Source organism: Penicillium hordei (assembly GCF_028827395.1).
Source record: "Penicillium hordei strain IBT 12815 chromosome Unknown utg000001l_segment0_segment0, whole genome shotgun sequence".
Lineage (NCBI taxonomy): Eukaryota > Fungi > Ascomycota > Eurotiomycetes > Eurotiales > Aspergillaceae > Penicillium > Penicillium hordei.
In genome coordinates this window covers 3,407,423-3,420,744 of record NW_026623142.1, presented here as the reverse complement: position 1 = coordinate 3,420,744, position 13,322 = coordinate 3,407,423, and the positions used below count along the sequence as shown (strand labels likewise).

General features: G+C 50.5%; 5 protein-coding genes across 5 annotated transcripts; 3 read left to right on the top strand and 2 right to left on the bottom strand.

The window, feature by feature from the left end:
• Window positions 1–2,379: 2,379 nt before the first annotated feature.
• pmcB (putative calcium-translocating P-type ATPase(PMCA-type)) lies at window positions 2,380–6,207 on the top strand (the record flags this gene model as incomplete). Its single annotated transcript, XM_056892356.1, has 5 exons — window positions 2,380–3,186; window positions 3,240–3,670; window positions 3,729–3,874; window positions 3,936–5,355; window positions 5,415–6,207. The coding sequence occupies 5 exons, from the start codon at window positions 2,380–2,382 to the stop codon at window positions 6,205–6,207; spliced, it is 3,597 nt and encodes a 1,198-aa protein (XP_056757351.1).
• A 623-nt stretch (window positions 6,208–6,830) lies between these two features.
• N7537_001297 (actin-related protein 2/3 complex subunit 5 family protein) lies at window positions 6,831–7,497 on the top strand (the record flags this gene model as incomplete). Its single annotated transcript, XM_056892355.1, has 2 exons — window positions 6,831–7,189; window positions 7,275–7,497. The coding sequence occupies 2 exons, from the start codon at window positions 6,831–6,833 to the stop codon at window positions 7,495–7,497; spliced, it is 582 nt and encodes a 193-aa protein (XP_056757350.1).
• A 207-nt stretch (window positions 7,498–7,704) lies between these two features.
• On the bottom strand, window positions 7,705–8,847 carry N7537_001296 (uncharacterized protein; the record flags this gene model as incomplete). The annotated part of the gene is made up of 2 exons (XM_056892354.1): window positions 7,705–8,547; window positions 8,620–8,847. 2 exons carry the CDS (start codon window positions 8,845–8,847, stop codon window positions 7,705–7,707), a joined length of 1,071 nt encoding a protein of 356 aa, XP_056757349.1.
• A 513-nt stretch (window positions 8,848–9,360) lies between these two features.
• N7537_001295 (putative dynactin Arp1 p62 subunit RO2) lies at window positions 9,361–11,316 on the top strand (the record flags this gene model as incomplete). Its single annotated transcript, XM_056892353.1, has 2 exons — window positions 9,361–9,743; window positions 9,804–11,316. The coding sequence occupies 2 exons, from the start codon at window positions 9,361–9,363 to the stop codon at window positions 11,314–11,316; spliced, it is 1,896 nt and encodes a 631-aa protein (XP_056757348.1).
• A 318-nt stretch (window positions 11,317–11,634) lies between these two features.
• Window positions 11,635–13,235, bottom strand: N7537_001294 (40S ribosomal eS7 domain-containing protein; the record flags this gene model as incomplete). Its single annotated transcript, XM_056892352.1, has 4 exons — window positions 11,635–12,336; window positions 12,437–12,519; window positions 12,818–13,090; window positions 13,176–13,235. The coding sequence occupies 4 exons, from the start codon at window positions 13,233–13,235 to the stop codon at window positions 11,973–11,975; spliced, it is 780 nt and encodes a 259-aa protein (XP_056757347.1). The 3' UTR covers window positions 11,635–11,972.
• Between the last annotated feature and the right edge of the window lie 87 nt (window positions 13,236–13,322).

The window sequence follows — 13,322 nt, the reverse complement described above, 5'->3', positions numbered from 1 at the left end:
TAGATTCTACCTCTTTGTGCTGTTGTAAAAACGCATTTCCTGTCTTTCATTGTCATTTTGTTGTATATTCTTCTTTTCACTATTGATACCCACCCTCCCCCCCCTTCTTTCTCTTTTCTTTCTTCTGCCCCTATTTTCTCTTACTTCTTGTTCCAATTAGTTTCTCTTCACCTATCTTCCCACTTAACTTTTAATTTTTTTGCATCATTGTGGATATATTACTTCGCTCTCTTCGTATGACTACGTGTATGAGTCAAGGCCTAAACGGTGTCAGCTCGAATACTCGGTGTAATCTAAAGTTATCGAATTTCCCATATGAAACTATATATTTTCCATACGTATAGATGGCTCCTTGCAGATAACTCACTAACATTTTGGACTGGTTACTACATGTAGATGGCACATGCACCAGCCGTGTAGCACACCTTGTCAATCCCACTGTATGGCTATGCATGCTGACCATGTGACAGGGCCAGTGAGACTAATAATATTGCAAACCAATGTCATTTCTTGTGGGACTACTTCATCTGACATGGGACTTCTATCGTGTCGCCGTCTGAGACTAACTACTGCTGCAGTTGGATTAGATATTCCTTTCCATATGCTTGACAAGTTGAAAGAGACGAGTCTGCTCGGACGCTTTGCAAAATGAGCCGCTTCCAAAGAAAACGCTTATCGACTGTCAAGTAGTCGAAGGGGAGGCGTAACTTTGACGGCTTACATTTGGAAGCAGGCGCAGGCGCAGGCGCAAGTACTCTTCAAACCTCGTGTCAAATGAGGCTTAACAGGTTAACCTCTTCTCAAATCATCTGTACTTACGTGTCCTGAGACCAAATATGGGCTGTATTTCCTTTTACAGCCACTGTCGGTTCCCTAGATATTGTGTACGAGTACGAGTGCTTCTGCCTAGCTACTCAAGAGCCTTGTGATAGCCTTTTCTTGAAGTGAGTTCGTCCAGTATCATTGCCACCCACTGCACTGCCCTTCCATCATCAAGCTGGTTATGTTTCTTGCCTCCTGGGTCATATGGGAGCTCATGAGCCTCCAGTTATAGTATGAACCGCACCGCCACATCTTAAAGCACCGCCACAAATACGCCACATGGAGATCCGTCATCCCTGTCCTCCACGCCTCCTTTCACCCGGAAACTCCATCATCAAGGTACGACAAAGTACTCTGTACAGCTTAGTGGCTTGCCAAATCAAGTCATTTCTGTCGTGTGCCTTGATAGGTTCTGACAGCGGTGCCGCGTGCTCATGATGCGTACATTCTAGCCGCTCATTAAGTGGACACCTCATCCTCAACAGCCTAGAACACACACGATCAAGCCCCATGATGCAAAGAGATTCGTCTTTGCCTCCTTACTTGCGCCCATGGTCAAACAATGCCAATACAGATACAATAAGTCAAGGTGAAAATACACCCCAATGATTGGGTCATCTGCGAGGCGCAGCAGTTGACCTAATCCACAATGACAAACCCCAATTTGATCGTAACGCCCTCGCATTGGACACCTGAACTTGGCGTAACGCTATTCGACAACCGCTGATCTCAGAATTTAGCTATGCATGTACTGTAGCTATAGACAAGAAAACGGGGCTAAAGTTAGAGAAAAAGAAACCCGGCGCTTACATTCCTCAGCTTTTGAGGGTATGTCTATGGGGGTTTCACCTTCAATAGCATGATGCTCCTACACCACACACGGAGGTCCGTAGGTGTTCCCCCCGTTACTAACCCAAAGATTGCCGCTTGCAACCTTGGAAAGGGGGCTGTGTTTTGTTCCCGGGGTAATAAGTGGCACATCCTCTCACATCCTGGCACCACTTGGACGGTATATTTTACTTTTTTTGATCGCTCCGATTTTCTCAAGTGGAGATAATAAATTCCTCTTATACTTGGCAGTATTTGCTAAAACCTTCGTTGCGAATTGCCAGAAAAAACTGACTAAATCCTCGGCATATCTGGGCATCTTGGGAAGTACACAGCCCCATTGAGAGGGGGAAAAAAAGATAACAAGGTCTCGCAACCCCAGCACACGAGACAATCTTTCGATATCAGAGCCTATTACATGAACCTCTGCATGAGCTGCTTTTAATTTTGATTCGCATAATCTTTTCGGAGCTCCGTGCGATCTGCATTCTATGTCTTCAAACAATGACTCCTCCCATCAGGGCTCACTATTGAGTCCTGTTATAGTGACGGATTTTTCGGGCAGAGAGGTTGGTCACCCAAGCCATCCTATACACGCCTGAACTCTTTCGCTGATCATTCCATTTTCCTTTTTTTTTTCTCATGCAGCGATCTATATCCACAGCCTCTTCCGCGTGGTCAGGTCCTACAGATCTAAACCACAGCCCGACTTCACCTGTCTCACCAGATATGGCGTGGAATCCAGACCCAGCCCGTCTGATGGTCCACAATGCCTCGCATCGACCGTCGCAGTCGATCGATGGCGATACATTGCGTCCGCGGGCGGACTCATTTGCTTCTTCTGCAGATACTATGGTTCGCTCGCGGGCGAACTCAGAAGTAGACCCGGCCCATACTTCCAAAGATGTATATGACGATGTTTCGCTGGCGGATGCGTTGAAACCAGATCCCCGGAATGAAACTGATTTCCAAGTGGAGGATAATCAGTTTGCGTTTTCTCCGGGTCAGCTAAACAAAATGCAGAACCCGAAGTCCTTGGCTGCATTCCATGCTCTTGGTGGATTGCAGGGTCTGGAGCGCGGTCTGCGCACAGATCTAACTGCCGGGTTGTCAATAGACGAAGGGTGTCTGGAGGGCAAGGTCGAGTTCCAGGATGTGGCACCTTCGGCACAAGACACATGTACTGGAAAATCTCCATCAAACCCTGTCACTTCAGTGCCGGCGCCGGTGTCGTCTGGCAATGGCTCACCCTTCGAAGACCGCATTCGTGTCTTCAGTCGGAACAGACTACCCGCTCGGAACTCGACCGGATTCCTGAAACTATTTTGGGCTGCTTATAACGACAAAATCATTATATTATTGACTATCGCTGCCGTGGTTTCACTGTCCCTGGGGATATACGAGACCGTGTCGGAAGGCTCAGGCGTCGACTGGGTGGAAGGTGTCGCCATCTGCGTGGCAATTTTGATTGTCACAGTGGTCACAGCTGCGAACGATTGGCAAAAAGAGAGACAATTTGCCAAACTCAACAAAAGGGTAAGTCTTCCCCCTACCAATCCAGAGAGTCAACACAGCTAACATCCCAACAGAACGATGACCGTGAAGTCAAAGTCACCCGCTCAGGCAAAATTGACATGGTTTCAATCTACGATATTATGGTCGGCGACATCCTCCATCTCGAGGCAGGCAATTCCATCCCCGCGGATGGCGTTCTAGTTTCAGGCTACGGCGTGAAGTGCGACGAGTCCTCCGCTACCGGCGAGTCTGATCAAATGAAAAAGACACCCGGCCATGAAGTCTGGCAGCAAATTGTCGGCGGCAAGGCAACCAAGAAGCTCGACCCGTTCCTGATCTCTGGTAGCAAGGTCCTCGAAGGTGTAGGAACTTATGTTGTCACCAGTGTTGGGCCTTATTCTACCTACGGACGGATCTTGTTGTCGCTGCAGACTCCTAATGACCCAACGCCGCTTCAGGTCAAGCTGGGTAAGCTGGCGGATTGGATTGGATATCTGGGTACAGCGTGAGTTTACCTTCCTTACTTCCTGCTCTTGTGATAGGTTACTGATGATAATTTACAGAGCTGCTGGTATCTTGTTCTTCGTTCTGCTCTTCCGATTTGTAGCCGACCTTCCTAATCACCCGGAAAAGAACGGTGCTGCGAAAGGTAAAGAGTTTGTGGATATTCTTATTGTTGCTGTCACGGTTATTGTAGTCGCTATTCCAGGTAAGTGCTGATATTTCGCTGGAATTATTCAAACTATACTAACATCCATGTTCTTCGCTAGAGGGCCTTCCATTAGCAGTAACGCTGGCTTTGGCCTTTGCTACTACCAGAATGGTTAAAGAGAACAATCTCGTCCGTGTCCTTCGCGCTTGCGAGACAATGGGAAATGCCACCGTCATTTGCTCTGATAAAACTGGTACATTGACACAGAACAAAATGACTGTGGTAGCCGGAACCTGGGGCTCGGATCAGGACTTCAGTCAGAGAACTGAAGACGCAGGTGTGGAGGGTTCAATGACTACTTCCGAGGCTTCCCAGAAATTGTCAGCTCCTATCAAGAATCTGATCATCAAGAGCATCGCTTTGAACTCGACCGCCTTTGAACAGGAAAAAGACGGCTCCGTTGATTTTGTCGGTAGCAAGACTGAGGTTGCGATGCTTCAGTTGGCCCGGGATTACATGGGCATGGACCTTGTCTCGGAGCGTGGCTCCGCTGAGATTGTCCAATTGATTCCTTTCGACTCCGCCAGGAAGTGCATGGGTGTTGTTTACCGTGTTCCTGGTGTTGGCTACCGACTGCTTGTCAAGGGAGCGTCCGAGTTGATGGTCGGCGTCTGTACCACGGAAATTGTCAACATTGATATGTCCAAAGAGAGACCCGACGTGGAGCAGCTTTCCGAGGCACAGAAGAAGAATCTCCTAGTGATTATTGACAATTATGCTCACAAGTCTCTTCGGACGATTGGCATGGTCTACAAGGATTTCGCAACCTGGCCCCCGACGCAAGCCAAACATTCTGAAGACGATACGGCTAACTTTGAGGATTTCTTCCATGATATGACCTGGGTCGGAGTTGTGGGTATCCAAGACCCTCTTCGCCCCGAAGTCCCGTCAGCTATTCGTAAATGCCACTCAGCAGGCGTCCAGGTCAAGATGGTGACTGGTGACAACGTTGCTACTGCCACCGCTATTGCAACTTCTTGTGGAATTAAGACAGATGGACTGGTCATGGAAGGTCCCAAGTTCCGCCAACTCACAAACGCGGAGATGGATGAAGTTATTCCGCGCCTGCAAGTGCTGGCACGATCATCCCCTGATGACAAGCGGATCTTGGTCGAACGGCTTAAGGCCCTCGGTGAAACGGTCGCTGTCACAGGTGATGGTACCAATGACGGTCCGGCTTTGCGGACTGCAGATGTCGGCTTCTCCATGGGTATTGCTGGTACTGAGGTCGCTAAGGAGGCGAGTTCGATTATTCTCCTGGATGATAATTTCAAGTCCATTATCACGGCGATCTCTTGGGGGCGAGCTGTGAACGACGCCGTTGCCAAGTTTTTGCAATTCCAGGTCACGGTTAATATCACGGCCGTGATACTCACCTTCGTGTCATCTGTGTACAGCAGTAAGAACACCAGTGTTTTGACTGCTGTGCAGCTACTCTGGGTGAACCTGATTATGGACACCTTTGCCGCTCTCGCCTTGTAAGTTATCCTACTCGTTCTTTCATATTTTGCTTGGATTACTAACTTTAGAAAAACAGAGCTACGGATGCCCCGACTGAACAAATTCTCGACCGCAAGCCTGTCCCTAAACACGCCTCCCTCTTCACCTTGACAATGTGGAAGATGATCCTTGGCCAAGCAGTGTACCAACTAGCCATCACCTTTATGCTGTATTTCGCAGGCGACAAACTCCTCGATGCCCATCTCAGCTCCGAACCCGACTTGCGCGCGAAGCAACTCGCCACCGTGGTGTTCAACACGTTCGTGTGGATGCAGATCTTCAACGAATTCAACAACCGCCGTCTCGACAACAAGTTCAATATCTTCGAAGGCATGCTCCGCAACTACTGGTTCCTAGGAATCAACGCCATCATGATCGGCGGTCAGATCATGATCGTCTTCGTGGGTGGCCAGGCATTCAACGTGACTCGCTTGAGCGGCACCCTCTGGGGTGTGTGTATTATCTGTTCTATCGCGTGTTTGCCCTGGGCTATCGCTCTCCGACTTATCCCAGACTACCACTTCGGGATTGTCTTTAATGCTGTCGTTGGCGGCATGGCTGTTGTTTTGCGTCCGCTTTCTAAAGGGTTCAAGATAATTGGTCATGGTATCAGGTCCTTCTTTAGGCCTGTGAAGCGTTTCACTCGCCGTGTCATCAACAAGGGGAAGTCAGAAGACGAAGTCAAGTTAAACCCACAACCCACAGAGTCTATTGATCCCGAACAAGCTTCTGAGAGCCTTGAACCGAGCAAGCAAAAGCCCTCTCCTGAGCGTCCTACCACGCCTCCTCATGTCGTGGTTCCTCCTATCACAATTACGACCTCTCCTTAGTTGTTATTTTAGCGTTGGTGTTTTTGGTATTTGGCTGGTTGTTTGATATTTTATTGTTATGCTATTTGTATATAAAGAACTGGGTGCGATAGAAGATGTGTATATATCCCACTGAAAAACGATAATTCTGCGTTATTTATGAAATTTACTTCTCTCTACAAGGAAAACGCTTAGCAATACAGTAGCATATTTATTCAGAACACTCAATACTGTAGAAAACAAGAGCCTCCAGGCAACTGGGTTCAATGTAGTATATTTCTGCCTTAGGCCACAACACCCCGTCTAGTGTCCAGCTCCATTTCCCGTGGACTTCCCAATTGACTCCGCATTGCCCTGTCGACTCACCTACTCACCTATCTGTGATCAGTTAATCTGATCTCTACCTCTATCAAACATACCCTGAGCGTTTATTCTACCCCCATTGGATCTCATACCGCTCAGAGACGTTCCCACGTCACTAATCTCCCCGCTTCCGCCCACCGCACCGATAGACCAAACGAACCAACAGGCAGCTCCTCACAAAGCTCCCCCAATACCAAACCCACTCGACAGGCTTGGCCCAAATCTTGATCACGGCCTGTTTTCACTATATCCCCGCCCTCAATCAAAACTCAACCGCCACCATGTCGCAAATCAATTACCGCACCATCAACATTGACGCCTTAGACCCCGAGTCCTCGGCCAACTTTCCCATGGAATCCCTCCTTCCCGCCACACTCCCCCAAGCCGCAAGCGCTAGTGACGCCGCCAATGCCGCGACACAGGTGCGCCAGATGCTGCGCGGCGGTGACCCAGAGGGTGCTCTGCGGACGGTCCTCGACACGGCGCCGCTGGGCGGCGACGACCGCGCCAAGGAGGTGCATCTTGCTACCGTCATCGATGTGCTGCAGGGTATCCGCCAGGGCGAGATGACCCGCATCCTTGAGGGCGTGTGCAGTGGGGATGGCGGGGCTGAGCGGGCGGATTGCTTGATGAAATACCTGTATGTAGAACTACCGTTTCGGGTGCCGGGAGAGGAACCGTTCGATGGAAAGTTGTGGGTTTGATTGCTGATTTATTTATTACAGGTACAAGGGAATGTCGTCGGCTGCTCCTGGTAGCGGTGCCCAGTCGCCTAAGAAGTCGGTTTCGCCTCAGGATACGGGCTTCTCGCAGATCCAGACTCGCAATTTGGGTGAAGGTGGTGGTGGTCAGCAGATGAGCGTTTTGCTGAGCTGGCACGAGAGACTTGTGGAGATTGCTGGTACTGGGTCGATTGTGCGGGTCATGACTGATCGTAGGACGGTTTGAGCGAAGAGAACAGCATCGGATGGAGGTTCGTTTCTTATGATTTACATTCTGACTGTGTTTTTGTTCTCGTCTTCTTGGTAGAGGCTTGGTTTGCATTCCATACATATGTGGATGATATCTCTCCAGTGTCGCTTTAAGCGTAGTTTTACATTATTATACTGTGACAAAATGTTGGGCTCTTTCCCTTTGCCCTTTTGTTTCCATTCTTTATGGTTTATCAAGGTCTCCACCCTCAAGGACATCCTTGAGGTTAATATCACCGCTGCCACGCTGCAACGGCTGCGACTGGCCCTCGCCTACCTTCCATCCAATCATATAGATCAATCGGAACGTGGCTGGGATACCACGCGCACCTTCTTCCATATGCAGAGAACGATATATAGCCTCATTAGCCAGCAAGACATCCCGCGAAAGCGGTGCCGAGTCACGGTTCATGATTGCGTTCCCCTCACCCATCGCCTGCAAATCCTGCATGAGCGCAAAGGTATCCGGGAACTCAACCACAATATCTTCGACATCAACAGTAAGCATCTTGAACCCAGTACGGCCCAACAAGCTTCCGATATCCTTGACATCGGCCAGAGGTGACACATGCGGGCTCACACCACCGCGCCGCTCCATATCAGCCAGCTGCAGCGACCCGCGCAGCTCGTACAACGTATCGCCACCAAAAATGGCCGCGATAAATGGCGCATCGGGCTTCAGTATTGTGTTCACCTGTTCAAGGAGCGCGGGCAGGTCGTTGATCCAGTGGATCGAAAGTGATGAGAGCACGGCGTCGAAGCTGTTCGGTGCGTACGGCAACGTCTCCAAGTCCGGAATCACATCCCGCTGGATGTTGATCTCCTTGTTAAACTGGTCGTTCTCGTCGCGGTGGAGCAGTGCACGCGATGTCTCCACGCATGTCAGCTTCGAGATCTTTTTCGATAGTGGTGGTGTGATGGTTCCTTCCGGCATGACTGAGTCGATATTGGGGGATGTGAGAGCTCGGGCGATGTTGCAGCTGTTTGCTCCTAGATCTAGGACGTTTGGGAAGTCACGTTTAATGTCCTATTCATGGGGAGAGAAGCTCTGTCAGTAGGCGAATTTTTTTTCCTGCGCCGGATTCGTCCAATGTCTTACCAGTAAGCGCTCGCATAGCCGCATTGCTACTTCATCTTTCAGGTAGTCGACTTTCCGACTCTCTTCGACATTCCGGGCTGCCCGATCTTTTTGGAGGTGCTTGACTTTGCGGTTGAAGACCTCGAGCATTGGGTTACCGGGCGTCTGGCTGGCATATTTTCGGATAGTAGTTGTTGGGGTAAAGCATCGCCTTGAAAGGCTAGCACGAAATGTCTGTAGAGGTATCATTGTGGCTGTAGAATGGATATGAAGGATATTAAACTCTCAAGCATGCAAGTCCATGGTTTTGCGGCGATAGTGGGCAGAAAATGGCGGGATCTGACGTCGATTGTTGATGCGGAATAGGTCCCTCTCCGCAGACCGTGGAATTCTTGCAATTGGTGTTTTCGAGACAGTTGACTCGGTCTCACCTCTTATTAATACATTGTGCATATTTTTCATATTGTGCATAGTGGATTGAACGTGGCAGAGCCATTGTGACCCCTGCTCGAATAAGTCCCCACGCGCCAACATACTCCTCTCAGGGTCTCTGATTAGGCGCAACAACGTTGGGATCCTGAAAATCAAGGTATTTTTGCTCGAGAGACAAGCCATACTATAGCTACGAATCTGCTATCCGACAACCTGTTTACCCCATCACGCTATTCAGCTCTCGACCCCCACAGAGACGAAGCATGATTTGATCCAAGTACACGCCTCGAAAGTTACCACATACTATCTCGCTCCCCCCTCCATATCAAAATGTCGCGCCCTTTCCCATATACCTACATATCATGCCCCTGCGCAGATACCCCGGTGCCTGACCCAGCCAGGAAGCGGAGGTCGAGGGAGTCCCCGCAGAAATCGCCGCAGAAACCACCAACAGGGCGGGTGGACACAGACCAAGATAAAAAATTGTCAGTAAAAGAGGAACAACAAGGAGAGGATGAGGACGAAGAGCAAACCTTTGATCCCCGCTCTCCACGGTCCAACTTCTCGCTATATCCGCCTGAACAGCTTCTCTACTGCGAGGAGTGCCACCAGATCAAATGCCCTCGATGTATTACAGAGGAGATTGTGAGTTGGTATTGTCCTAGCTGCTTGTTTGAAACGCCGAGCAGTATGGTGCGGGGTGATGGTAATCGGTATGTACTAGGTGGTGTGAACGGCTGTGTTCAAGTATCCGCTAATATGCATGTCTATAGGTGTGGCCGGAATTGCTTCAATTGTCCTGTTTGTACAGCTCCCCTGGCTGTGAGTACCATCGAGAATGCTACAGGGAACGGGCCCCAACAAGGTCCATGGGTGTTGTCTTGCGGATACTGTCTTTGGACAACGCTAGACATCGGCATCAAATTTGACAAGCCGACAAATATCCGTAGTCAACTACAAAAGATGACAGATTCCACTCCCCCGGCTACTCATGACCGCTCGAGGCAAGCTTCTCGTAATTTTGGAGATCTGAAGCATCCGTTGTCCAGCTTCGCCTCGGTTGACGAGCAATCCAGTGCGCGTGAGCGTGATGGAGAGCAAGCTGCACCAAAGGACGACCCGGCTGCACCCCCAATGGGCACAGATGCCCGGTTTGCAGCCCTGAAAAACTTTTACCGTACCCAGATTGCCGAGACATCAAACTCGCCAAATGATCATCTTAGCTCAGAATTTGGGTTCTCTTCGCCCGGCGCCCTAAACCGGCTTATGTCTCTCTACACATCTTCGTCGCGTCTAAGCGGGCTATATGGCGGCAGCAAGAAGCCCAAGTCCAAGCCACCTGTTATGCGCGAGGCCCTGACTGCAAGCGAGGGCCTTCAGGTCGCCCTGGAAAACAACGAGACGGACATGATTGCACGACTTCAGTCTCCAGAATGTGGATGGGATGGTATGGCCTCGATAGACCAGCGCGCAACCCAATCACCGGACGCCCGCTTCGTCGACGATCTCCTCCCACTCCCAGTCCTTCTCCGCACCAAGCGAGCCAAGCGCTGCAAGTCCTGCAAGCACATCCTCGTGAAGCCCGAGAGCAAGCCGCAATCTACGCGCTTCCGTATCCGCCTTATTGCCCTCAGCTACATCCCGCTCCCAACGCTCCGTCCTCTGGCCCCCTCTTCCTCATCAGCGCTCCCAGCCATGGCCCCTACCTCCGACCTCAACTCCCTCCCACCCCTACGCCCAATTCACGTCCTTCTTACCCTAAAAAATCACATGTTCGACCCCGTCCGCATCACCCTCGCCACACCCCCCGTAACCCCAGGCCACGTCGCAACGAAAGTCACAGTTCTTTCTCCGCAGTTCGAGATTGGCGCGAACAGCGATGTCTGGGACGAGGCGTTGCAGGGTGCCTCTGCGCCTTTAACGAGTGACTCTCGCTCCGCAGCTCTACGCGGAGTCCCCGAGGCAGGCAAGGTCTGGGATAAGGGCCGGAACTGGACCACCGTCGTGTTGGAGGTTGTCCCTGGTACGTTGCCAGGGAGTAGTGCTGAAGGCGGTGATGGTAATCCCAATACCGAGACTAATGACGAGGATATATTGGCGGTTGCGGCTTCTAAGCAGGATGAGGATGTGCTTGAGATTCCCGTCTTCGTACATATGGATTGGGATGCGGATGCGCAGCTTGATCAGCAGAATGTTGGGAAGGGATCTAAGCCTGATGATAAGGTTACCAGGGAGTTGGCTTATTGGATGGTGCTTGGTGTGGGGAGAATTCAGGCTTCGTTGTAGACAAATAGGGGATTGTCGTCTTGTTCATATTCGCGTCGACTGGTTTGCTTTGCGTATTATGCCTTTCATACCCCTAGTGTACTTGGTGTTTCTTCCCCCCCTCTTTTCTGTTCATAGAAGCATCCACATACTATTTTCCAGCGAGCTTTCGACTTGATACTGCCAGGTAAACATAACAGTAGAATGTGAGCTACTTGACTTAACCATGGAGATATATTCAACAACTATATCTGGACATCCACGGGTAATCAATCCTATAATCTACAAGCAGGCTAGATCCCAATCCCAGCCAGACAAAACCATCTAAAGAAAAAGTAATGAAAAGTCGGAATTGTTGAATTGGAATACTATCAGAGATTCCATCCCACCTTCATTAGATCGGGAGACAGAGAGAGAACTCAACTCCATCGCCTCACCCAGAGCTCACACCGGATACAAAAACCAATGCAACCAGTGACTGGGGGCAAAAAAAGAAAAGAGAAAAAACCGTCAATGCATTTTTATGGAGATCATCTCTTTGGAACCCATGAATGGCGTTGAATCTAGCAACAATTCAAAACTAGAAACAATGCCATTTTCCCACGCATCAACCGAGCACATTCCAAGCCCCTAGCCCCAAAAAAAGTCAAAGTGAACAATGAATTCTAAATGTGCATTTAGAACTCAGCGCCGCTCTGGGGGAACTCGAAGGCAACGGAGCGGCCGGTGAGGCGGCGGTAGACCTCGCCGTAGGCATCGAGGCGGTGGTCGACACCACCACGCTCCTTCTCGTCGAGGATGACCTTGAGGGTCTTGGAGCCGTCCTCCTTGGTGCGGGTGCGCTTGCCGACAATCTCGACGGGGTAGACGAGGTCGGAGAGGATGGAGTCGTGGACAGCGGTCAGAGTGCGCGAGCGGGGGCGCTTCTGGGTCTGGGTGGTGCGCGAGTTGGCGGAGCGCTTGGGGCGGGGCAGGATGCGGCGCTGAGCCACGAAGAGAACGTGGCGGTCGGAGAACTTCTTCTCGAGCTCGCGGGTAAGACTGGTTTAGTGTTAGTCCTCTGGTTGTTCTTATTCAGGTGGTTTTTTTTTTCCTCTTCTGGGTTGGCCCGTTCGTGTTGGAAGGGCTGGTGGTTGCTTACCGCTGCTGGATCTTGTGGAAGTTGGTCAGGAGGGGGACGGGGACGAAGACAATGATGGCCTTCTTGCCGTGGCCGACCTCAACCTAAATAGCGAGAATAATGTCAGAGCGTTGTCCGATGAAAGTGTCGTGCACACAGGAACAGAATTCCTCCTGGAACGGCGTCTTGCTCTGCGAATTTTCATATCCACTTGTATTCTGCCTCCTTTGCTGATGATTCCTCTCCATGTTGGTGATTTTTGACGTTGGTGGATATGAATTGAAATTAATCCACAAATCCGACCAATGTACCCCGGAGCATCGAAAATCCCTCGAAAATTCACAGACGCCATTCCAGAACGATTCAATTCGCATGTCGGGAGCCTCGGACAACAATTCTTACCTCGCGGGCAGAGACGAACTGCAGGGGACGAAGGCTGGCCTTCAGGTCCTGTGTGTTGCTCTCGAGGTCGAAGAGAGCGCCGGCGATCGCGGTCTCCAGCTCGGAGGGGTTCTGCCGGGACGGCGAGTTGGGGGCGATCTTGTTGATGGCAGCCATTATTGCGAGCGACGGGGTGCTGCGGGAAGTGCTGGTGGTGATGTCGACGGAGGGGAGGTTCGCAGATTGAATCGAATGGGAATTTGCTGTGGGATCGGCGCATTCGCTTAGGGTGCGCTATTTCCTGTTTAAGTTTAGCGTGGCCGTCTTAGGGCTCGTTGCTGATTGGTGGATTGCCGCTGAAGGCGATCCACTATCCGACTCGCCTTTGGTTGGCAACTACCCCAGGACCTTTTTTTGACCATATTGTTCTACTCTTCATTATGTAGGTACGCTGGAGATGATTTCTGATTGCTAATGCAAATCTCAAAAACTTTACACTCTAATCACATTGTTGAAACGAGGTGTT